Source organism: Engystomops pustulosus, chromosome 7 (genome assembly GCF_040894005.1).
Source record: "Engystomops pustulosus chromosome 7, aEngPut4.maternal, whole genome shotgun sequence".
In the NCBI taxonomy this organism is placed as follows: Eukaryota; Metazoa; Chordata; class Amphibia; order Anura; family Leptodactylidae; genus Engystomops; species Engystomops pustulosus.
This window is the reverse complement of record NC_092417.1, coordinates 78,269,853-78,296,490: the sequence shown is the minus strand read 5'-3', so window position 1 is coordinate 78,296,490 and position 26,638 is coordinate 78,269,853. Positions and strand designations below refer to the sequence as shown.

At 43.1% G+C, this 26,638-nt stretch overlaps 1 protein-coding gene across 1 annotated transcript; it reads left to right on the top strand.

The window, feature by feature from the left end:
• The first annotated feature begins 565 nt into the window (after positions 1 to 565).
• RFWD3 (ring finger and WD repeat domain 3) lies at positions 566 to 15,214 on the top strand. Its single transcript, XM_072117009.1, has 13 exons — positions 566 to 750; positions 1,373 to 1,735; positions 1,811 to 2,040; positions 2,983 to 3,101; positions 4,242 to 4,436; positions 5,605 to 5,696; positions 6,371 to 6,485; positions 6,793 to 7,021; positions 8,091 to 8,241; positions 8,328 to 8,504; positions 8,623 to 8,834; positions 8,915 to 9,132; positions 14,909 to 15,214. The coding sequence occupies exons 2-13, from the start codon at positions 1,383 to 1,385 to the stop codon at positions 15,050 to 15,052; spliced, it is 2,235 nt and encodes a 744-aa protein (XP_071973110.1). The 5' UTR covers positions 566 to 750; positions 1,373 to 1,382; the 3' UTR covers positions 15,053 to 15,214.
• Positions 15,215 to 26,638: the final 11,424 nt, after the last annotated feature.

Here is a 26,638-nt window from a genome sequence, read left to right as displayed (position 1 = left end):
CATACTGTTAGGTTGTTTAGATTGTGAGCCCCATGGGGACAGGGACCAATTTGATATGCATGTGCAGCGCTGCGTAATCTGTGTGCGCTATATAAATAAAGATTTATTATTAAAAGAATAATTGGATACATGCAGCAATGCAGAGGAGGCACAGAAAACCCATTTAGACAGACCGGGTTTATTGAGCAGGTTACTGGAGACAGGTTCCCTTCATATTCTGTAAAACCTCTTTGGGGTACGAGCTGCCATTAGTGTTGGGGTAAGCACTGGACCTATTTCGCCCCCTATGTGTAAGAACTGTTGCACGGGACAGCCGGGGAAGAGTGAGTACAGGGCCTTGTATTTTTTGTCACCCCTTCCCCTAAATGTTTTCCCAGAATTCCTGGATAATCAAAGTTCTGACGTCTGAGTACCGGTGACCACACGTGCAGACACCTCGCTGCTTCTCTGGGATATTGTAGACCAAGATAATCTGCCGCCTAAATTATACAAGCGATGCGTCATGTGACAGGAGCATGACTTCCTTCTTGATTGACAGCAGCTTTCTACCAATTACTGAGCTGGAAGCTTACTTCCGGGCGCTGTCTTGGTAACAGGCCCGCCTGCTGGGGAGAGCAGGAGGGATTCTCCAATAGATTTGGATCGGAAGGAGCAGGCGGAGCGCAGGCGGTTGGCGGGGAGAATGATCTGAACAGTCGGGAAAAAAAGTGGGCGGTTTACAGGCCCCGTATCCATTGTACCGGTCCTCCGGTAGGTTATAGTGCCGCTTAAATGTGCAGGAAGCCCTTTGTAATGTTACCTTGCTCCCCCCTCCTTTGATGCCGCAGTGGTTGCTTCCCCTGTGCACTGGTTTTGGTTTGGCATGCTCCATGAAAGAAAAATGGGGTGGGGTTGTTATCGGTGGATGGATTGAAGTAGTCCATTAAAAAAAAAAATCAAGCGTGGGATATATCATCCGCACAGGATAGGAAGATGTGATGTTTGTTTACATAGGGAAAATGTCTGTCATGTGACCTATGCATTGAGTGTCCCAAGCTTATGTAAGCCCACTGTGTACTAGGGACAACACCGCTGTACACTGCAGTTACAGATCATCCCTCCTATGCGGTGTATATGCTACCTCCCATCCAGTATACTGCAGGCATATGTCATGTATATACTACCTTCTATATACTGCAGGCATAGGTCAGTCCTCCAATGCAGAGTATATTACCTATATATAAACTGCAGTTACATGTCATCACTCTGTGGTAGTGCATAGGCTCTGTACAATGTCTCTGCTTGTCATCTCTCATTCGAGCGGTATGTTTTCTCTATATACTTCTAATATTTCAGTTTATTTTGCAACTTTTAATTCTTGTTTTAATTGAAGGCCAGAGAAAATGGCACAGGAGGATATGGATGTGGATCTTGCTGGAGCAAACTTCCTTCCAGAGCACCCCTTGTTGTCCAGTATTGCCCTTAGTCCTACACTAGTTTTTAGCAACATTCCAGTTGCAAGAGGAGCAGCTTCGACCAATGAAGCAAGTGGTACAAGCACCGGTGAGGGCCACTTCATCCCCATATACTCTCCTGTACAGTCTCACACTTCTAGTGCACTGCACATGCTCCAAGGAGCATTAGACCAGCTCCGCCAAGCAGCAGAGCATCGAACAGCCTCACAGCAGATGCGAACCCGCAGAATGGGTGCCAGGAGCCGCCAGCGAGGATCATCACAGCGTGTTGGTGGTATGCGGTAGGTTACATTTAACTTTTGAGATACTGCTTCTTATTTTCAGTTACGTGGTTCTCATTAATTTTATGTCTTCAGCCGTAACCAAGCATTCCAGAACCTTTTCCAATTAACTGGAAACTTAAGAGCGTCGGTGGGTATAGAAGAAGCAAATAGGGTTTTGCAAACCGGATCAACAAGGGCAGCGCCAGCAGACGAGGGTGACAGCTCTGACGAGACTGTGGAGCTGAGTGATGACGATGATGGGAGCTCTACTGAAGTGGATGAAGGAGCTAGTGATACAAGGGCGGCTCAGCCAGCCGAACCAGGTACATGCTGCTTGTGTTACCCTAACTGCAGAGATGGGACTAAGGAGTCCTACCAGTCTGGTTTAATTCAAACTGCTACATGCACTGGATAGTTATTGTGGGCATGATTGGGCTGCACCAGATTACGGTGCAATTACGTTTAGTTGCCTCATTTTTATATTTTAACAATTTATCACTTTAATGCTAGTGATCCATAAAATAAACATAACATAATATTATTATAATTATGGTTCTTCCATACATTCAGGAGTAAAATCTCATCAATAACCTAAATACCCACTAAAATGATGTATTTGTACAGTGCATCTAATCTCGCAGAAAATAAGTCCTTGTATGTCCAAATTGCCCAAAAATCTTCCCTGAATAGCGCACCTTCCCTTCAGTGTCATGCTGTGTGCCCATACAGCAATTTACCACCATTCCACCTGGTATGGAGTATTGGTATACTTGGGAGAAATTTGTGGAGTGTTTTGGTATTTTATTTTTTTTTTAAATTGTACCCGATTCTGTTTTAACCACTTTAAAACAATTAAAGGGTTAACAAACCTCACAAAAGTTGTTTTACATGCGTTCTGGGGTGTAGTTTCTAAAATGGCTTAATTATGGGTTTTACTATCATTTAGGCCTCTCAAAGTGACATACAAAGTATTATTTTGCGTTTTTAATGAAAATGTAAAAAAAATCGCACCTTAACGTTCTAATCCTCACAACATCCTACAAATGTGAGAGGACGCATAGAAAACACAAAGCAGATATTTGGTAAATGTTAGTTATCAAGTTATTTTGGTGTTATCACTGTTTCAGAAAAGTTGAAAATTTTTAATTTCAAAATCGATAATTTTTCCAAATTTTGACAAAGGGGTACAGGTGTCTAATTCTGATAGAAAGTATGTGAGGCTAGAGGCAAACACACTAGCTCATTTTTTATTTTCCTTCATTTAGCCCCTGAAGAACTGTTCATAAACCTTGTTGCAGCTGAATCGGATGCTCCAGAGAGATCTCAAGGCCCTTCATCTCAAAATGAAAATGTCTTGCCTGTCCCTGCACAGCCTATTAAACAGGTAAAGTCACAACGCTGAAAATTCCTTATGCTTTAGATCTGGTCTTGTATGCCATTTATGTCTAGAGCTGAAGTCTGTTTTCTACTTTTATATCTGACTTGTACACAAAGCTGCAGTAAATTCTCACGTTACTGCTTGTCACACCCACTTTATTTTGTTGCTATAAAACACTGCTGTGCATTCCTGCACAATTTTTCCAGGTATCTGTTACTTCTACAAGATTAGTACAAAAAATGGCTTCAAGTTTTCCTTTTAGCCAAAAACTTAAGGACAGGGTGCTCTACAGCACAGAAAGCAAACTATGGTTCAAAACTGAACAGAACTTTCCCAACAGGCTTCTCAACATTACTTTCAGACCCTTTGATCTTGTACAGTATAACCAGTGTTTGAACAGACTACATTACACCTGGATACTAAGATTTGCGAGTTAAGTTTGCATGATCAGCACTCAATTACACAAAAGGTTATGTTTTCATTTCAACTGTGAAGGGAAGATTTCTATTTGCAGCATCTACATGTCATATATCAATTAGGCTCAATTCACACTTACGTCATGGGTGTACATGTTATTCTCCATAACAGAGCATAACCAAAATAAAAAAACGGCTCTTCCATTCACTTGTTGTTCCCCATAGAATTCTGTGAACAGAGGTTTACCACCTTATGTTATGCCTATGTATGTAAGCTTATGATATTTTTTCACAATTAATAACTGACCTGCTGAACATAATGGTGTGAACTTGGCCTAAGAAAAGCTACTGCTAAATCTATGGTGCAAAAAAAAACTTAGCTAGTCCAAGCAGCAGAAAGTCTATGGTAAAAGGATATGTCTCCAATTTTCAATCATGTGTGAGAGAGTGTGATTTTTTGTGGCTCCTTTGCTGATCCAGAGATGACAACTTGCATAGGGAACCTGGCAGAGTAACCATGAAGGACTACCACATAAATTTGATGTGCCACACGACGCATGCTGTTAGCATAGTTGGTCAGGTTACAGCAGCTTCCCAAGAAGAAGCTGCTAGGTTTTAAACATTAACGCCTCCATTTTTCAAATAACCTTTTACCATAAGTGTATCAAATGTCCTGTATTATTTGCAGAATAATCCCATGTGCCTACTATCACTTGCCTTCATTTTCCAGCCATCACCAGTGAAACCTGTGACATCCTCAACTACTACCGCAGCAGAAGAGGACGAAGGAGACACCTGTGCCATCTGCTTTGAGTCTTGGACCAATGCCGGTCAACACCGTCTCTCTGCTTTACGCTGCGGCCACTTGTTTGGTTTTACCTGCATTGATCGTTGGCTGAAAGGAGGAGCAGCAAAATGTCCACAGGTTAATACTTGTATTTTGTCACTGAATCTAAATGTTATCTAGCAACCTATGGCCTGGCAGCTGCTATTCCTGACAATGGGATGATGACAGAGGGCATTTCTGCAGAATTCCTTCCCATGTCTGAAACTAGATTTGAACAGATGGTAAAGGTCTCAACATTATTAATTATAGTTAGCTTCTTAGTGGACCTTTGGCCTAAATGCCCAAGCATGCCTAGTTTTTTTTAGTCCCTTAAGAGGACCTGAATATGTGTTCATTTGATTTTCTTTGACGGCTAGTTCTTTGACTGCCAAATGAACATGCTCTATATACTCAAGTATAAGCCGAGGTACCTAATTTTGCCACAGAACTGGGAAAACGTATTGACTCATATTATCCCCTCATCAATAACAATGTCCACAGCAGAGTGCTCCATAAAAAAACAATAAAGTTAGTACTCGACCTCCGGAGCTGTCCCCCGGAATCCTCCTCCCACACTTCCTTACGGTTCCTGGCTGGGCCAGCAAATGCAAGTCTATGCGCATGTTTATCTGCCAGCACTGAACTATGAAGTCAGCAGGCTTCGTTTCTCTGCTGGGAGATCGTATAGACCTAGAAGGTGGTGCAGGGAGAAGAGGACGCCAGCGGAACCCATGGACAGCGGCGGAGGGTGAGTACTAACTTTATTTTTTTATATATATACTTTAGTATAAGTGGAGTGGGGCTTTTTCAGCACAAAAATTGTACTGAAAAACTTTGCTTATACTCGAGTATATACGGTATGCTAAGGACAGACCTCAGAGCCATCATTAAGCCCCCAGCTGTTCTTTCAGAAAGCGGGCACTAGACTATTGCAATTCCTTGGTGGCTATGACCATGACCTCTAAGGCATTAACCACAGGGAAGGAGAGGATTGTGTGCATCTTGCACTACCATTTCATGTCTTTATAGGATTTTGGCCCATAAATTTTGAATGTGGGAAATATTGAAATAAGTTTTCCCGGATGGGATAAGGACGTTTTAAGTCAGCCCTCTTAACATAAAGCATGACTTTCAGGAAGCCTAGTGACATGATGCGGTCATTGCTGTCCTCACTAAAATCTTCCTGTGGCTTTTGGCTACAGGATTTCAAAATGTGCACATTAATGTATTTTGTATTAGATGCATATTTTGTTTTTTGTACCCTTAGTGCAACAAGAAGGCAAAACGTTCTGACATTGTGGTTCTCTATGCCCGCACACTAAAGGCTCTTGACACTAGTGAGCAGGAGCGTATGAAAAGGTAAATTCCTTCCATGTGAAATTCTCTTATTAGGGACAAAGTATGCATAGTCTTATTTTATTGCCAGAAAAGTGTATATGTGCATCTTATATATAAAATGTACATATGTATGTAGTCACATACAGAGCTGCACTCTCAGTTCTTCAGTTAGGTCGTGTATTCAAAATTGGTTTGTGTCATTGCTGTTTCTGTAGAGATTCTACACTGCCACGAAGAATTGTGAGAGATATGTCTACACCAGATGTTTTTCACTATGGAAGCTCAATTTAAGTGTCTATTTAAGATCATATTCAGACAGGAAATGTGTTCTGTGTGTTGTGTTCTGTTGCCAACCTTCCCCAAAAGAACATAGTGATTAAATTGTGCCTGTTTCTTTGGGCCAGGGATTTTGTCTAAAATGTAAATGTGGACTTTGCCCCCACCCCCAACTTTTATTATTATTTTTGCTCTCTGTGCACACCCATCTCATTTTGGAAAACAAGCAGCTTCCAGGAGCTTGAGGATGAGCTCCCTAAAATTAGCTCTACCCCCTTTCCATGATTGCCTTCTCCCCAGCAGTGTGTAAAAATTTGTAAACATGTGCCTCTGGTGGATTAAATTAATTATTTTGGTTAATTGCTCAGTCCAACAGTTTTGGTATCCGATGATTTGATTCTTTTTTTAATTTTTTGCAGCTCTCTAGAGCAGGAGCAATCGCTGCGCAGGAAGGCAGAGTTAGAGTCTGCACAATGTCGTCTTCAGGTTCAGGTCCTGACAGATGAGTGTGGGAAGCTTCGCAAACAAGTCCAGGTGGGCATAGTGAAAAGGGACTATTGTGGTCCAGCTGGGTCCCATCTTATAGTAAAAGATGGACATAACTGCAAGGTTTCTTAGAATTAGCTTTTTCCATGCCTGTCTATTGAATGGCCACTTCTATCCATAAGACTTCCTGCCTCTGAAGTCTCACTGGTCTTCATCTTTTTCTCCTGGCCCAGTGCCTTTTGAGCATGACCACTAAGTGGCATCTAGTTTCTAAGAATGTTAAATTATGGCCTCCAACATGATTCTTTCATTCTGTTGTGTCTGAAGTTGACATTTTTTTTTCTTCCTTTGGCAGGAGTTGAAGATGCTTATTGCTCAGCATGGAAGTGGCTCTTCACAATTATCGTCCAGCTCTCGGGTTGGAATTTCCAGCAACTTGCCATCTAGTCAGGGACAGCACAAGTACAATTTTGAAAAAGCCATTTTGATCAACCAAGGAGGGAACTGTCGTGTAATGGCCTACTGTGAGCGACTTGGCTGCTTGGTGGTGTCTCAACCTTCCTCTCACACCACTCTTGTCCCTGGTAAGATGCTTTCTAATGTTTGTTTTAGGGGAACCTGTTACCAGGGACCTAATTTCTCTGAAGACTCCTTCCAAAGGGGTGCCTACCTCGCTACACAATACTATTGGTTACAGAAAAAAAGCTAAATCTACACCAAAAACTGTGATTTAGCTGGGAACCAGTAAGATGCAACAGATTATTCTGCAAACTACTACTAGCCCTATGTCTGGTAACGCTTGAAACAGTTGGGCTGTGCCTGCTGCCATCAGACTCCAATAACCTATTGTTGGACCCCTAAGGCTTTGTGAAAATGTACACTATGGTGGATATGTATCAGTCTATCTACACCAGAATACTGAAGCAATTTGCACCTGAAATGCAGTGCACCATATTTGAGGGTTTACGGACTGTTTTCCAACCTGTCTGAAACGGTGGCTTGGCCGTGGTAAAAGGAAGCTTGGTCTCGCTTGAAAATAACCCATGCACCAGAAAATTCAATATTGTGTTGCAGCAAACTAGACCAACTAAAAGGAGGTGCAAAGTAGGACTCACTAGTTTTTGATGCTGGATCAATCTGGCACAGCAGAGAACAGTCTAGTTCTGCTCTGCACTGGTTTAAAGACAAATTAATACATCTCCCCCAGTGGGAGGGTTAGGGCAGGAGAGAAATGAGTATTCTGTTTTGTTCAGTATTTAATTTGCTTTGCTCAGGTTGTGTTTTGTCTTTTGTTTTTTCTTGTGCTTGTTGGGTCTGCATACACAAATATACTTTACTGTGCATATTATCAAATAAAAATCTTGGTATCAAAAGTTGATAAAACAAAGGCTATAGCAGTTGGTAGGGTTAAAGGTCTATTTGTCCATTATTTTTGAGGAACTATCTGGTCACTGTGCAAGATTGTTATTTTCCTTGTCACTCGTTTTATGCATACCTTTTTTAATTCCTACCTTTGTGTTGCCTTATGGCAGAATGGACATGGTTAACTATCTTGATCCTTGAATTTGTCTAATCTTTGCTTCCTGACTATGTGGCTGCTAGGGTTTCACTTTCCACTACTGTCTGCCTTAATCAATGTTCTTTACTTTGCAGGTTGTGGAATCAAGAAGCTGAGTGCAGCCAATATGAAAAGTAGCCAATATGTGCCTATGCATAGCAAGCAGATCCGTGGCTTGGCATTTAGTAACCGCTCAGATGGGCTTCTTCTCTCTGCTGCCCTAGATAACACTGTGAAGTTAACCAGGTGAGGCTTCTACCTGCACATCGCAAGATGATCGGCTTCTATAATGTAGGATGAAATGTTAGTGATTGACTCTACTGTCTCTACAGCTTGCTGACCAACACTGTGGTACAAACCTATAACACTGGGCGGCCGGTGTGGAGCTGTAGCTGGTGTTCTGATGATAACAACTATGTGTACGCTGGTCTTATCAATGGATCTGTGCTAGTCTATGACCTTAGAGACACCAGCCAATATGTGAAGGAACTGGTGCCACTTGGCTCTCGGTAGGTTACTGTAAAATACATACCCATTAAAATTGAGATGTAAGTCAGGGCTGGGGCTGTCATGCTCCAGCCTTGTGACAGAAAGCAGATTGACTGTCCACCTGTTTCTGTATTGTAGCTGTCCAGTGGTGTCTCTCTCCTATGTCCCCCGAGCTGCATCAGAGGTTTTCCCTTGTGGAGGCATACTGGCTGGAACCCTTGAGGGAGCTTGCTTTTGGGAAATGAGTGATTCCCAGTACAAGCCTCATCTTCTTCCCTTAGAACCTGGAGGATGCACAGATATACAGACTGAGAGTAGTACAAGGCACTGTCTTGTGACCTATCGCCCTGGTAAGAATGGATAACATCAGAATTGATAAAATCAGTCTAATAATGCGCCTTTTCACTAGAAGGAGCTCTTTTATTCACAGGTAAGACTCATAACTACCTGCGCTGTGTAATGATGGAGTTGACCAGCTCTCGGCTCACAGACTCAGAGAATGAATACTCTTGTTCCTGCTATCCTGTCCAGACTTTCAATGCTGGGCCAACATGTAAACTGCTAACCAAGAACGCCATATTCCAGAGCCCAGATCGAGATGGCAGCATCCTTGTGTGCGCAGGGGACGAGGCCTCCAACTCAGCGATGGTAAGAGCTGTTTTTATTCTTCATCCACATCTGTCCTACAGAAATTTTTATAGTTTCTATAAAATTTGCCACTCTTAGTGCTGCTAATCTTATCAACAACGTGCACTTCTAGCTATGCACCTCTTCTTGCATATTTTTCCAATATTTGTTGGGGAATAATAGTGCTGTTTAGACAATATATAATATCATATATATATTACACACACTCACTCACCGGCCACTTTATTAGGTATACCTGTCCAACTGCTCGTTAACACTTAATTTCTAATCAGCCAATCACATGGCGGCAACTCAGTGCATTTAGGCATGTAGACATGGTCAAGACAATCTCCTGCAGTTCAAACCGAGCATCAGTATGGGGAAGAAAGGTGATTTGAGTGCCTTTGAACGTGGCATGGTTGTTGGTGCCAGAAGGGCTGGTCAGCAGTTTCTGAAATACTCAGATCTACTGTGATTTTCACGCACAACCATCTCTAGGGTTTACAGAGAATGGTCCGAAAAAGAAAAAACATCCAGTGAGCGGCAGTTCTGTGGGCGGAAATGCCTTGTTGATGCCAGAGGTCACAGGAGAATGGGTAGACTGGTTCGAGCTGATAGAAAGGCAACAGTGACTCAAATCGCCACCCGTTACAACCAAGGTAGGCAGAAGAGCATCTCTGAACACACAGTACGTCGAACTTTGAGGCAGATGGGCTACAGCAGCAGAAGACCACACCGGGTGCCACTCCTTTCAGCTAAGAACAGGAAACTGAGGCTACAATTTGCACAAGCTCATCGAAATTGGACAGTAGAAGATTGGAAAAACGTTGCCTGGTCTGATGAGTCTCGATTTCTGCTGCGACATTCGGATGGTAGGGTCAGAATTTGGCGTCAACAACATGAAAGCATGGATCCATCCTGCCTTGTATCAATGGTTCAGGCTGGTGGTGGTGGTGTCATGGTGTGGGGAATATTTTCTTGGCACTCTTTGGGCCCCTTGGTACCAATTGAGCATCGTTGCAACGCCACAGCCTATCCGAGTATTGTTGCTGACCATGTCCATCCCTTTATGACCACAATGTACCCAACATCTAATGGCTACTTTCAGCAGGATAATGCGCCATGTCATAAAGCTGGAATCGCCTCAGACTGGTTTCTTGAACATGACAATGAGTTCACTGTACTCAAATGGCCTCCACAGTCACCAGATCTCAATCCAATAGAGCATCTTTGGGATGTGGTGGAACGGGAGATTCGCATCATGGATGTGCAGCCGACAAATCTGCGGCAACTGTGTGATGCCATCATGTCAATATGGACCAAAATCTCTGAGGAATGCTTCCAGCACCTTGTTGAATCTATGCCACGAAGAATTGAGGCAGTTCTTAAGGCAAAAGGGGGTCCAACACGTTACTAGCATGGTGTACCTAATAAAGTGGCCAGTAAGTGTAAAAAATATATATATATCTCAAATGATGAAAAAGCACCACAAAAATAGGTGAAAAAAAATGGTGGTTTTACATAGATAGATATATATCTATCTATCTGGTGTCAGATGGATTAGTGAAGAGAGTTAAAAAAGATGGGTTTTAAGAGCATGTTTGAAACTTTGGAGGGCGGGTATTAGTCAGAGTCCGGGGGAGGGCTTTCCAGAGAATTTGTGCAACTTGGAAGAAGTCCTGGAGACGAGCATGAGAGGTTCGAATTAAGATAGAGATTAATCTAATATCACTGGCAGATCGAAGAGCACTAAGCATTAAGAATAGACTGTAGAGGAGAGAGTTTAGTGAGTGGAAGACCAATTACAAGGGAGTTACAGTAGTCCAGTCAAGAGTGAATCTGAGCAATTTAGCAATCTTTCGCATTTTAGTCGGATTCTGGAGATGTTTCTGAGATGCATGCGGCAAGAGTGAGCAAGAGATTGAATATACAGTGCAAAGGAAAGGTCTGAGTCCAACACCACCCCCAAGACAGCGAGCCTGCTGCCTCGGTGCTATAGTGATCCTACAGATCGAGATGGAGAAGTCAGGGTTAGGCTACATGCACACTCCCGGCAGTGTGTGGGGAGAGGAGGAGGTGAGCGCTGCTCACCCCGCCTCTCTCCATAAGAACATATGGCGCACGGTGCGTAACACGGGAAAAGATAGGACATGTCCCATCTTTTCCCAGGCTATGGAGCAGTATGGTGCCATGAGCCCATAGAAGTGTATGGGGGACTTATATCGGCCGTATATACGTATTCCCTGCATATTGCAGCAAAGACTTGCCAGTAACATCAGAGATCGGTGCTATGTCATCGATCAACCCCGGCGGCTTCCGTAAGCCATAGGCGCCGCCATCCTGCCGATGATCGTTGCTCCGCACATTGTAATAAATGAGGAGGAAAATCCCCATGTCATACTGTAATATAGCAGTATATGATAGGATTCATCAGACAACCTAAGGTTAAAGTACCTTGGAGTCTGAAAAAATAGTAAAATTACAAATTAAAAAAAAGTTAAAAAAAAAAAAATTTTCAAATCACTCTCTTTTCCCTAGAACTAATTGAAATATAAGTAAACAGTAAAAATCATAAACGCATTAGGTATCACTGCGTCCGAAAAGGCCCGATCTATCACAATATAATAACTGTTTTCCACTGCGTTTAACCCTGTAACGGAAAATAGGGCCCAAAGTTGAAAATGGCACTTTTTGCCATTTTAAACAACAAAAAATTCTATTAAAATGATCGAAAGGTCGTACATAGAGATGAGCGAGCACTAAAATGCTCGGGTGCTCGTTACTCGAGCCGAACATTTCCAGATGTTCGAGTGCTCGTTTCGAGTAACGAGCCCCATTGAAATCAATGGGAGACCCGAGCATTTTTCAGTAAAATTATAAACTTAACGAGCACAGTGAAAATAGACAGTGCAGAACAGATTGCAGATGTTCGGGAACATCTGCAATCTGTTCCGGAGACACGCGTGCAGAACGGTGTTCTCCGCAATAGTATTTGAAGAACAATATGTGTGAAGAACAACTTGCAGATGTTTGGCAACATCTGCAAGTTGTTAACATCTGTAATGTGTTCTTCACACATATTGTTCTTCAAATACTATTGCGGAGAACACCGTTCTGCACGCGTGTCTCCGGAGCAGATTGCAGATGTTCCCGAACATCTGCAATCTGTTCTGCACTGTGTTCTTTCACTGTTTTCTTCAATTAAACAATTAAATTAAATGTTTTAATTGTATCTTTTTACTGTTCTTCACTTTTTTTTTTTTTTTTAAATTAAATGCTCGTTATCGAGCAGGGCAAATACTCGTCCGAGCAACGAGCCGGTCCGAGTATGCTAATACTCGACCGAGCATCAAGCTCGGACGAGTATACTCGCTCATCACTAGTCGTACAGTCTTAAAAATGGCAGCATTGAAAACGACATCAAAAGTCGCAAAATATGACACCACTCACAGCTCCATACACCGAAGTATGAAAAAGGTTATTAGCGCCAGACGATCAAAATTTAAAAAAAAAAAAACATTTCTCCAGGAGGTTTTCATTTTTCTAAATGAAAATATAAAAATTGGGTATCCCAGTGATCGCACCGACACAAGGAATCAAGCAGACATGTCATTTGGGGCGCACAATGAAAGCCGTAAAACCTAAGCCCACAAGAAAACGGCGCAAATGCGGTTTTTCACCAATTTCACTGTATTTGGAATTTTTTTTCCATCACTATGAATTGCAACTTGTTACGCAGAAAACAAGCCATCACAGAGCTCTGTACGTGGAAAGATAAAAAAAAGTTAGAGATTTTTGAAGCTGGGGAGTGAAAAATGGAAGTGAAAAAAAAACTATGAAGGGCCCGGTCTTTAAGGGGTTAAAGCGTATGATTCGGTTTTCCAATGTTGTGAAGCACTTGTTACATGTTAAAGGAAACCTACCATTTCAAATGGTAGGTGTAAGCTGTAAGTACCGAGCAGCAGCTGAGGGTGAGCTGGTGCCGGTGCTTAGTTTCGTTAGTGTTATAAACCGCTGTATCATGGTTTTAACACTTTTTAAAGTTTATAGCAGAAGCTGCTTCGGCGCTGCACGCCCGTGCGCGTGCAACGTCTCCGGCATTTCCTATGTAGGCGCGCGGAAGCAGTTTCTGCTATAAACTTTAAAAAGTGTTAAAACCCCGATACAGCGGTTAATAACGCTAACGAAAGTAAGCTGGTGCTCGGTACTTACAGCTTACACCTACCATTTTGAAATGGTAGGTTTCCTTTTAAAGAGAACCCGTCATGCAAAATAACCCCCCTAAACTAAATATATTTTCATAAACTGCCATTAGAGAGCATTGCCTCTATCCCTTCATTGTCCCTCTACATGCCTGTAAACCTAAGCAATGAGGTCCTAAAGCTGTATGCAAATGACCTGTGAAATGTCCAATGAAGCATTAGCATATTCAAGCTGTCCACCTTATTCATGAGTGGGAGGTACAGTCACACCCCCAGTGCTTGACTGACAGCCTGTATAATGATGTGAGGCTGTATAATGATGTGCTTCCTGGTGCTGGTGGCCACACCCCCTGCAGCCTGTGTGTGTGTGTGTTTAGGAGGGATACAGCAGCTCCAGGCAGCCATGTTACAGCAGAACATGTCAGATTCATGTGTAGCTGATGTCTGTGTCTCTCACCTGTATATTAGGAGGATGCAGCATGTCAGCAGATGCAGGACACACACTAGCCATGCTTTACTATACATTACACACAGACATGAGCAGGGGGAGGGGTAACAGGGGTGACATCACTGCCTCTGACCATGTGACCAGCCTCATTTACATGATAAAGAATAGATGATTTTACAATGATTAATGTATGAAATAACTAGATAAAGGCTGGGATGGGATCCAACACGTAGAGGTGACAGGACTAGTGACACAGACCTGATGACAGGTGTCCTTTAAGCATTTTTTGCTGTATGGACAAATCACCTGTTTAAGCCAATAGTATGACACCTGTTGCGTCACTTAAAGGGAACCTGTCACCACAAACTTGCATAATAAACCTCACACAAGAGACGGGGATACAAGCTTTCCATCAATGTTTCTGTACAATTCTGCTGTGCCGTAAAAACCTCTTTTGTTCTTCCTCAGTTGACTTCTGTATCCAGTCAAGGAGGCGGGGTGTGCTCTCCGATGCAGTGAAGCTCTCCCTGCCATATAACCAGCTAAACGCCCAACCATATTGCCCCTCTGCCCTGCCCTCTATTCCGAGTCACTATCCGTCCATTTCTGATGGCAACGCACATGCGTATCTTTTTGAAGCCAGTTTGCTCCTCCCAATCTACATCGCTCTCTGCAGGTTTATTGTGATGCGTTTTCTTAGTAATAGGTCGGATTGATTAAAGCCACCTTTGCCAATGTAAATTTTAATAAAAATGGCATAAATAAAGGGTCTGGGGAGAGGATTAGGGGGGACATATTTGGTAGGGGTATTTTTTGGGGGTGACAGAGGCTCTTTAAATGGGTTTTGAGAATTTTTTTGTTTTTCCTTTTAATAATAACGAACTCTTTCCGTGGTCCTCGCCTTTTTAGTGAGGCTCCTCTAGTCTCTGGAATTATTAGGACAATCTTTACACCACTTGGAGCGAATAGTAGAAATATTTCGATCTTAGAAAACCCTTTAAGTTTGATAATGGGAAAATGGACAAAAAGGTCCTCTCACTCCAGTAAGAAGTACAATCTGGCATTCTGGTGCCTGCTGAAATTGAAATGTGAATTAGGTAGACCCTCCCTTCTTTTCTGAAAATAAACTCTTCCCCCTCTATTACAGCTCTGGCACTCTGGAAGTGGTTCCCTTATCCAGAAACTTCAGTCTGATCAGCCTGTTCTTGACATCTGCCCCATGGAGGTGAATCAGAGCAGCCTGCTGGCCACCTTAACAGAGAAGATGGTGAAAATCTACAGATGGGAGTGAGATGCTGTAATGAGAGCAGGACTGGCGCAGTGTTCATAGCTGTGATTTGTATTGTTATCTGTGTATATTGTTTGGTTCTTGTACATATTTTCTTTGTCACTGTACATATTCCTCTGTATTTCTTCCTTTCCTCTTTGAATAAAAAGTAAATTTTATGTTCAATCTGTTTTTCTAACTTTTTTCCTAAGCAAAAAACTGAAAAAAATGGTCATTACCATATCACAGTCAATAAAACATGGGTATAAGAAGTGCATTTTAATGATACAGTTTGTGTTCTTCAACATGACTGACTGCAAATGCCAACAGTATAAAAATGTGAGGGTCCGAGTTGAACATTTGAGATTTTAACTGTGAAAGGGTTCATCCAGTCATGTAGGTAGTAAGTAAAAAGGGTGCCTTCTAAAAGACAAGTCAGCAGATCTGAGTGTCCATTTAGACTGCACAGTTTGGATGATAAATTTGGACTAGTTTGGCTGTCTAGTCTTACTTTACTTATGCTTGTCTCTGCCGCACAGTGCTACTAGAAAGTGTTCAAATAAAGTGAGAAATGGCAGGCTACTACGTCCTCTCCACATATATATTGCACCTTGTCATGCTCTGAGTCTGCAATATTCACTAGGTGGTGCTCTCCGACTATAGCAAAAAACGTTAAGCAACATATAAATCCTGAACAAAAGAAGAAGAAGAGTCGGGTCACTCACCAAAAATCGTGAAGGTTTATTGAAGCTGGTTAAGGCAGGTAGAGAATTGCCGGACACGCCACAAACGACGGACCGTTTCGCGCAACAAGCGCTTTTTCAGGTCTGTGACATCACATAGTGGGCAGGACCTCTGCTTATAAGCAGGTTCCGGCCTGGTAACCATAGATACTGTGAATACATCTACCACCATGTGTTTAAAATCAATAACTGCATACACAATAGTACCATATGTATCACTTACTAAGTGATACATATGGTACTATTGTGTATGCAGTTATTGATTTTAAACACATGGTGGTAGATGTATTCACAGTATCTATGGTTACCAGGCCGGAACCTGCTTATAAGCAGAGGTCCTGCCCACTATGTGATGTCACAGACCTGAAAAAGCGCTTGTTGCGCGAAACGGTCCGTCGTTTGTGGCGTGTCCGGCAATTCTCTACCTGCCTTAACCAGCTTCAATAAACCTTCACGATTTTTGGTGAGTGACCCGACTCTTCTTCTTCTTTTGTTCAGGACTACTAGAAAGTGTTGTACACACATTGGTAAATCTGTCCCAATGTTTTTCCAAGTCAGACCATTTTTTAAATATTTGCTTGATGTTAGTGAATTGGTGATCTGATCTAATTGTTGTAACAAAACACAAAAGATTTCTGATGTGTATAAATTTTACCAAAACTGATTGGAAATTGTATTGGACTGATGTTTACTGTGGAACAGCAAGGCATATGCTTCACCTGCAGCTCTATTTGTTATGCAGAAGGTATCTTTTGTCTTCCCCAATGCGGTCCTTCTAATGTCTATCCTTTTGATGACTTGATGAAATCCGGTAAATGCTCAGATGCTTGGGCTGTACTAGGGCGAGGACAATGTGCAAGGTATGTGGGGTTTACACAGTAACTGAGTGATCTAGGATCTGGGATCAAATCACTGGCCTTGCTGAGCAGATTGCTGGCTGCAGCTACTGACACTTGAGGGGCTCCCCTCACGACTGAGTCTAACCGGGCCTAATAGTGGGCCGCCGGGGAGGCCACCACGTTCCTGGACTAAGACCTGTGGCGTGGCCTAGATATTTAGTGGGAAAAAAAAAGCTTTGGTCCAGTGTGCCACAGCTTAAGGATATGGAATGCATTAATTGCCTCCTGACTAAGGGCAAATGGGGGAGAGGCAATGCAGCCAGAAAGGGGCAGCATCAGGCTGGAGGCAGCAGACCTTATCCAAAGCCTGCAGGAGCTGGCCAGTCCTAGAAACATGTGAAGATGCTTAGGGCCTCAGGACAGGGGTATATTCTGGACTGCTAGCTTTCTTGCCTCTGCCAGGTTTCTGCCTGTAGCTGAGCAGTACTGGAGTTTGTCTCTGGAAGCTTTGCAACCCTTCTGGAACAGAAAACACACAAGGTCAATAGATGCATCCTGGCAAACCTGAAAAATACAGGCACAGAAACAGTAGGTTATCTGCATACTGTGAAAGAACGTCATACAGTAAGGGCTAGTTTTATCCCCCCTCCCCCCTCTTGTGGAAATTTGCACCAGGTATACTAAAAGTGTACTGAAGTGGTAAGGGCAAATGGGTACTTGCAATATTCATGTAGGGGCACAGAGGAAAACGTTTGCCAAATCAATGACCGTGAATAATATGTCACTTTCTAGGATTGCTGCCAGTGATATTTGTGGGTTATGATCCACTGGGCTTCAGCTCATTGGCAGCTTGGAGGTCATGGATCATCCTACATGTATCCAGCAGTTCTTTCTGGGTCTTTCTCTTAACTGGGAAAGCGTTAAATCTTCATCGGGCTAGCAGGGGAGGAGTCCCGCTTCAGTTCTACAAGAGGAGCTAACTCTGTCTGGGGGAGTGTACTTGCTGACGTCCTTGTCCATTACCACCTCCCTAGTCCCGTCCTTTCAGGGGCGTCTTTGTTTCTTAGAATGTGACCACTCCCTTTAGTCACTTCAGTAATGTCTCCTCCCCACTAGTTGAAGCATGCCCACTTGGGTCTGGCCCCTCACAGCACTGGAACTGTTGTCAGTCTCACTTTTGCGTGGTCTGTGAAACTGCCGAACCCTGGTCTCTTCCTCCTGTCAGTCTTATCAGTCCCTCTGTACGCAAGTCTGGCAGAGACGTTTCTAGTCCATTAACACCTTTGGTAAAAACCGTTACAAAACAGCTGGCAGGGTGCACTAGATGTATACTACACTGTCAGGTCATACCCCATGTTTCCAAAAGCTGTAAACCGTTCCCCTGGAACTCTTCCATGATCGTCTACATCTCCACTTTATCTCATCTAGACATAAGTCAAAGGACTGGGTGTCTTATCTGCTACAACTATTATCCTCAACCAGCCTTATTGGCTGCCAACATAGTAGAGTCCTAGGCATTTAACTTCAGGCACATCTTAATGTTCTAAGATGGCCGCCACTGAAATATGGTAGGGCGTGTCATCTTCTCTAACCACCAGATACAGGGGTGGAGTCTAAGAGGGCACTGGTCTGCATTCTAGACGCCATCTTTCCCTCCCGAGGAAAATATAATAAAATCTTTTTTTTTTTTTCTCAAATTCTCTCCACATCAAAAACGCCTGTCTCTTTCTTCAATGGGCACTCTGAAGGATTCCTGTCACTCTGTCCTGGTCCGTCCGTCAAAGCCAGAGGCTCCAAGTGTCTTTGCAAATCTGATCAAGTTTTCTCCCTTGTACAATCATCAGATCCTCTGACACATCCCAAAGCCTTCAAACCTTCACTACTACTTTTCTTTTCACCACAATGCTACCAGCCCTTATGTTCCATTATATCAACTTTGCACTTTTCCACTTAACTCAACAACCAACTGTCTACGTACAACAACCTTCTGTCTATGCATCTTTCCCTTCCCTACACTGAATTATCACCAGCACACCAGTGGTTCCCTTCGGGACGATGTTCGTTTTCTTCCGAAGCCGCAGCATAATTTGTCAGAGACCCTTACCAGTGTAGCTGCTCACCGGCATAAGAGCTGACCTTCAAGCTCCCCGATCACTGGTTACAGAGGTTTATCAGAAGGCCCCCCTTAACGATCTGTCCTTTTTTTTTTAGTTCCACTGTTTTGGCGGCCTATGCCTAATACCTAGACACCTGTCCTATTTTCCTCTCTGTGCTGGCGGCCTGCGTGCTGTACTCCTTTCCGTATCTTGTCTGACCATCGAATGTCACATGCAGAGTTGTATAACAATTCGGACCCCAGCGCAGGACACTATATATATTGGCTATATATATTTATCTTCCAATACCGGCTGTTTACAACCACAGTTTTACCACCCCCTCGAATCACAGGCAAGCGACAGGTTAACATATGTAATCTGAAACTTACCGTGATCGTGGGTCGATCAGTCCCGGTAGGGGAACAGTTACCCCGAGGCTGCAGGTAGTGGCGGAACGAGGGAGTGCCCTGGTCCTGCTTACGGTGAGCTCAGCAGTATCTCCAACTGTTAGGGTAGAATTTAAGATATCCTCTTTATAGTGCTTCAATTGTGTGATTCAAATTATTTAAGCATGTGTGCACAGTCACAAGAAAATGAATCAGACCACTGCTGATGCAAGACTTGCTCATGCTACAATCAATAATCAGCACTGTGCAAGTTTATTTGGTTTCACAAGTCTATATAGAAAAGCGGGGAAAAAGTAGGAAAGGAGGAGCGTATAAAGCATAACCATATCAGACATCTTCTTTTGATTGGAGAGTTTTCTTCTGTCTCATGTTGACTTCACATTCCTTAGCCTGGAAGTTTTTTAGGTGCGGTCTAAGATCTCTGTGCCATCTTGAGTTCATAGTTTCTATTACAGTATATTTTTGGAAAATATGCAAGTAGAAATGACAGGATTTGATCCATCAGCTTGGTTTACCTTAACACTCCTTTCAAAGTTTACCATTGTCTAGTTTCCTGCAATGTTCCCTGAGTTATCACCTTAAAGGGAACCTGTCACCAGGAGACCCATTTTTAGCACTGCCCCAGTCCCCACAGAGCAAAGTACATACACTGCCAAAGTGTTTTTGTATTAAAAATTGGTTTTACAGAAAAAACCATATGTTATATTGTACCTTTCATTAGCATCTGCTGTGTGACTAGGTAGTTGCCTATTGGGAGGGGCTGGAAAGGAGCAGTCCCCCCACCCCACCCTTGGGAAACAGCTACTCCATGTGACCTTTTCAAATATATGAAAACACCCATCACTTGGCTTAGCGACGCCCCCTGCTCCTCTACAGCCAATCCCGAGTGTGGGGAGTTATTCATATATTTGAAAAGAATAAATTTAAACAGGAAAAAGAAAAAAGCAGGGGGCACTACTTCATATTCTCAAGCTGTCAGTCTCTATGGATCAGACTATTGTGGAGTATGCATCAAGGTAGAGGTAACCCGGAGTGGTGGTACTCAAATTCTGAAGTGGTACATGAAGTGGATATGAAAAACAGTAGAATGGCACTCACCCAAAAAAACTTCTTATTTCATTCCGGTTTATTTGAGGTATACTCACCCCGGAAGAAGCCGCTACTGGCGAAACTCGAGTCGGGTATTGACGCCGAACGTGCACCACAATTTATTTTTAAGGCCTGTTTTTTATCTATATTTGTGAGTATAATATTAAAACATTTTCTTCACTAAATAGAAGCTCTGCTGCACTATTTTTCCGTATCCCTTTCTTTCCTATACGGACCACTACGGAGTAAAGCGGAACCAAAAGGGCTGCGATCGAGTTTCCATCTGGAGGAAATAGTAACTCACACAGCCGCCCGCTGCATACCGCAAGTGGAAACATGGGATCCACGTGAACATCGCAGAGCCAGTGACACATGGAGAACCTGATGATCTTACCTTGTTATTACATCGCTTACCAGACTTAAGGTACTGTCCCACATCTACATTGAATACCTGAAAGACGTTGATGCAGAGGGAAAAGCTTCTTAGACAATTTGTGACTATAAGGAATACTGGACTCCCATTCCTTCCCTTCTCTCATTGCGCCGTCATTTCTGAACAACTAGCCTGATCTTTTGTTTTCCAAAATCTTGTTTTATACTCACAAAAAGGTTAACAATTCCAAAGGAAACACATGACGAGGGGAGGGATGGACGTAGGGACTCACAAAAACAACAAGGTGACAGCTGTTTCGCGCCGCAGCGCTTCGTCTGACTTGCCTGTTCAAACAATTGTAGGCATATGGCCTTTTAAACTTCCCGGGGGCCCGCCCCCCATCCACTAAAGGCATCCCATTGGTGCTTATGGAACCATGTGGTTCCTATGTATAATAACATAAACGCCGCCTGAATGCGTCTTTATAGAAAGAACGAAGCGCCTAAGTATTAGTACTCACCTCAAGTGGATCGCGTTCCGGCAGTCCACTCACGGGGGACGCTCACCTTTCGAGGTGGATGGCCGTGGCAGTGCCAACCCCAAGATGGCGCCGACTCCAAGGCAAACGCCGTCAAGCCGCACCTCCAGGGGCCTGGCTAGCCGCGGGTCCACTCACCAAGCGGCTTGCGCTCCGGAGTAAAGATGCCGGTATCGCGACAGCCGAGGTGGTGCTAGGGCGCAGTTGCTAGCAGGTAGCTATGGGAACACTGTGACGTTAGGAAACATGTCACTGGTTCAATTTAGCTGATAATAAGTATCGACGCTGTAAAGAGGGTAAGGCAAAGGTGGGGCGGGTGTTGTAGGGAGATAATGGCCATAGGTAAAGGGTTTAAAAAGTGTCACTTGGGGATAGTGACAACAAGAGTTTGGGACAATGTCTCCAGAAACTGATATTTTTCTGCGAGACGTTCCCAACATTTGAACCAATACACAATGCGACTATACGTAAGAGGAAATACATAATTTTTTAAGCATGTGTTAGTTTAAGAAAGAAGTGGAATGCTAAGGTGAAATCCATTAAAGAAAAACACTCATATCTATTCTGTCATTTAGTCCTATTGGTCCTAGGGCCCCTGTTTGTAAAATCCACCTCCCTTCTTTTTGCAATAGGAGGCGCTGTCTATCGCCGCCTCCTCGTGGGATGGGGACCCGTTCAATACCAGCGAACTTTAGAGATTTGGGGTCTGAGTTGTGGTGTACTCTGACGTGCTCAATTAGCCTAGGAGCCCCATGGCCTGTTCTAAGGGATCGGAGATGCTCAGTAAAGCGAATATTCAATTTTCTTATGGTTTTCCCAATATAGAACCTGGCACATGTGCAGAATATTACGTAAACCACGAAATCAGTTTTGCATGTTATAAGTTGGTTGATCTTAATTTTTTGATCTCCACATATCACCTCTTTGTTTCTGCAAAATTGTGGGCAGTGGTTACAGTCTCCGCATGGGTAATTTCCTTTCGGTACTGACTTCTCTAACCAGTTGTCGACAGTGGGGTTAAAGCTACTACGGACCAATTCAGATTTTATTGTTCTGCCTCTACGGAAGGTAATTAGAGGTCCTCTGGCCGCAATTTCACTAAGCTCTTTGTCAGCTTCTATTATATGCCAGTTGGATTTTATGGCTGATTTGATTATTTCAGCTTGCGGTGTAAAGTTAAAAGAGAATACGAACCTTTCATTGCATGTATTAGACTTATTTCTATTGTGGGTTTTATTTTTATTGTGGGTTTTATCTTTACTCTGTATAAATTCTCTAGATTTCTTAGCCCTCTGGAAGGCTTCCTCTATGAGGAATTCTGGATAACCTCTATTTGAGAGTCTAATCTTAAGTTCTTGTGCTTGCGTTAGAAAGCCCGCTTCTGTGTTGTTGATGCGTGATATTCTAACAAATTGGCCGTAGGGCACAGCTTTTTTCACGTGGTGCGGGTGATAACTGTGATAATGCAAAAGGGCATTTTTTGCTGTTTTCTTTCTAAAAACACGTGTTTCCAGTTTATTGTGTTTGACCTCTACTAGAACATCTAGGAATTCAAGGGAGGTACCCCCTATATTGTACGTGAACAGCATATTCATGGTGTTTTGCGTGTTAAGGTGGTTTACCATGTTTTGAAATTGCTCATCAGAGCCTGTCCACACGATGAAGACATCGTCCACATAATAATAATAATAATAATAATTCTTTATTTATATAGCGCACACAGATTACGCAGCGCTGCACAAGCATATCAAATTGGTCCCTGTCCCCATGGGGCTCACAATCTAAACAACCTAACAGTATGTTTTGAAGTGTGGGAGGAAACCGGAGTACCCGGAGGAAACCCACGCAAACACGGAGAGAACATACAAACTCTTTGCAGATGTTGACCTGGGTGGGATTCGAACCCAGGACCCCAGTGCTGCAAGGCAGATGTGCTACTCACTCAGCCACCGTGCCGCCCACATAACGTCTATAGGCTTGTAGATATTTAAGATAAGGGTTCTCTTCAGAGAAGATGTATTTGTCCTCGAATATGGCCAGAAAGAGGTTGGCATAGGTGCAGGAGACAGGGGTCCCCATAGCCGTACCCTCTCTCTGGCCATACCAGACATTGTCATGTAGGAAAGCATTATGTGTTAAGATAAAAAGTAGAGCCTCACAGATGAATCTGATGTAGTCAGTATGTTTACCTGATTGTGTGAGCAAAGTTTCAATGGCTTGTATCCCTTTATCATGGGGGATCCGAGTGTATAAGCTTTCAACGTCTATTGACATTAGTCGGTAGTCTGTTTGCCATGGCAGTTGGTGTACTATATCAAGGAAATGGTTAGTGTCTTTGATATAAGATGGAATATTGCGTAAGGCGGGTCTGAGGAGCCAATCCACGTACTGGGATAATGGCTCTGTGACTGATCCTATGGCGGCCACAATGGGGCGGCCTGGTGGGGCGTGTTCATTTTTATGAATCTTGGGCACAAAGTACCAATTGGTTTTTTTTGGGTGTAGTGGCAACAATTTGTCTGCTGTTTTCGTGGACAATAGTCCCTTTTCTACACTCTCCCTCAGGAAGGATCTCAATTGGGACACATATTTCTGCGTGGGGTCCCGTGTGAGTTTCTCATATGTCTGTGTGTCCCCAAGTAGTCGCATGACTTCCTGTTTATAGTATTCCTTAGTAAGGAGAACTACGCCGCCCCCTTTATCTGCCTGCTTTACTACTAGACTTTCATCCATCTTTAATGATTTCAAGGCTCGCCACTCTTCTCTTGTGAGATTCTTGCTTATATATCAAAGCTTTTACATCCTTTAAAACTTGTCTTTTGAAGGTCTCTACGGTACTGCTAGGTAAGGTCTGGGGGGTAAATATAGATGTCAAACCTCCTCTGAAATGTTGGCCTGTCATGTCTGTGGGCTCATGAACTTCTTCATCTGCTAGAAATAGTAAGCACTCTTTTTCTATCTCTGTCAACTCTTGTGCTATAAAGAACCCTAAAGGGCCTATTTGTGTGGGGACCTCAGCTAGTTTGGGTGATCTATCTGATTTATTCTCATTTTTTTGTGCAAACATTTTTTTCAAAGCTATTTTCCTGGTGCCCTTAAATAAATCAATTTCAAAGTCTACGCCATTGAAGCTGTCTGTTAGACAGTAATTAAGTCCCTTTTCCAGAACGGCAATGTGTGTGTCCTCTAATTTCAAATGTGATAAGTTCGTGATCAGGCTCTCATCTGGGATCACTTCCACCAATGGGATGCCTTTAGTGGATGGGGGGCGGGCCCCCGGGAAGTTTAAAAGGCCATATGCCTACAATTGTTTGAACAGGCAAGTCAGACGAAGCGCTGCGGCGCGAAACAGCTGTCACCTTGTTGTTTTTGTGAGTCCCTACGTCCATCCCTCCCCGCGTCATGTGTTTCCTTTGGAATTGTTAACCTTTTTGTGAGTATACCTCAAATAAACCGGAATGAAATAAGAAGTTTTTTTGGGTGAGTGCCATTCTACTGTTTTTCATATATTTGAAAAGGTTGCATGTTTCCCAACGGTGGGGGGGGAACTGCTCCTTTCCAGCCCCTCCCAATTGGCAACTGCCTAGTCACACAGCACATGCTAATCAAAGGTACAATATAACATATCTTTTTTTCTGTAAAACCTATTTTTTTTAATACAAAAACACTTTGGCAGTGTATGTACTATGCTCTGTGGGGACTAGGGGAGTGCTAAAAATGGGTCTCCTGGTGACAGGTTCCCTTTAATCCAAATGTCTAAGATTTTTGCGCATATATATGGCTGCCCCTGACCAGGCGTAGAAATTAGCTGGGAAACTGTTTGTGACTTGTTTTAAAAAGTCACTAATTCACTACAGACCAAATGCCACATGTATCAATAAAGAAAATGGCTAAGATACCTCTGACCAGCAGGAAAGCCAGCAGAAAAGTCTCCAAAAACAAACTGACTAAGCTGGACTTGCGGTATGATACATGTGCCTCCATGACTCCATTTTCCCAATGTATTTCTAGTAAGAACTCTGTACCTACTTTTTTGGTGCTGACTGCTCCAAATGAACATGATCACCAGCAATCAAAGCTAAAAATTACAGTAGCCTTAGTCTACATACAGCCAAATCAAGAGATGGAGAGGGTTTCATTTTAACTTCAGGGTCAAGGCTATTATATCTGTCTAAAATTCCAGTCTACAGTCATGGAAATATAATATAAGTGTATTTCCTAATGATGTTTACTAAATTCTGATGTAATTTTCCCCTTTTCAAAACAAACAAATACAGGATCTATATAGTGGCCAGCCTAGTAGAATTCACCACTGGACAAGTTATTGTTTCACAGAGAAGCTGCAAGGCTAGATGAGACAACAATACAAGGACAAGTTAAACTGATAAGGCAAAGGAGCTGCTGGACATAGGTGATGAAAGTAACAGGTAAAGTTTTCCTATGTGACGCATTACTGGTTTGTGAGAAAATGATTCGCATAGTTATGCTTTAAGTTCTGAATTGTAATTATTTATTCAAAAAGTCAAAACCTACGTAGTGACCTACTAAATTGTCTGCATAAAGGGTTCTTGCATCAGGGTAGCCTGAGATGACTGCAAATGTTACTGACAAATGTCCAAGAGTAGGAAGATAAGTGGGGTACCATTAAAAAAGGGAAAGGTCTTTTAAGGATCCCTTTCAGGCAGACCAGTGCAGAAGGAACAATAGAAGGCCATAATACCACACACCATGGCAGGGTTTTTCTTTATCCATTTCTAGAGCCGCAGAGAAAATATCCCACATAATCAAGTGCCTTCTCAACAGCAACTGATAGGAGGCACATTGGGATCTCCCCGAATTGGTCAGAGGGCACAAGAGAAACTGCCTTCAGTGTATTATCCCTAATCTCCCTGCTGGACATGAACCCCACCTGATCAATGTGAATGATCTTCAGGGAAAGTAAGCTATGGTTACCACACACTGAAGGATGCTTCCCCGGTAGAAACGGGCAGAGTAGTCCTCCCTAGCCTTTGTGTCAGATTGTTATGGTCCCGGGAGTCCTGTCAGTAGCTCGCTGACTGGTTCTTGTCTTGGCCTTATCTCTGAGTGCCGAGAATACATGCCCACATAGCAACAAGCCTATGCAGCCACTGGGGGGCCAACTAGCTCGTGGGCTCACTAGTGGAATAACAGAGGGCAATGCTTGCCTTACAGGTTCTCTTTAAGGCTAAAAAGTCGTCACCGCCTTTGTATTTTAGGACTATTCTTTTGGAGTTATCTTCTTTATATCCAGCCCTAAAGAATTCTGTTATACGAGAATTGCTTGTAACAACGTCATTCCTTCTGACCCCTGCCTGCCTAGTCACCATTTCTAAAAAGTCCTCAGCCGCGTGCAGCATTTCTGGAAACTAAAAAGAAAAGAAAATACAGCGCCGTACTCTAGAAGTTGTCGCTCAGTGACGTTGCCATTAAGCGAACGCCATTTTGGATAAGGGCAGAGACCGTGGGGCGCTGGTAACAGAGAGGTGACGTCGTGACGTTTGAAG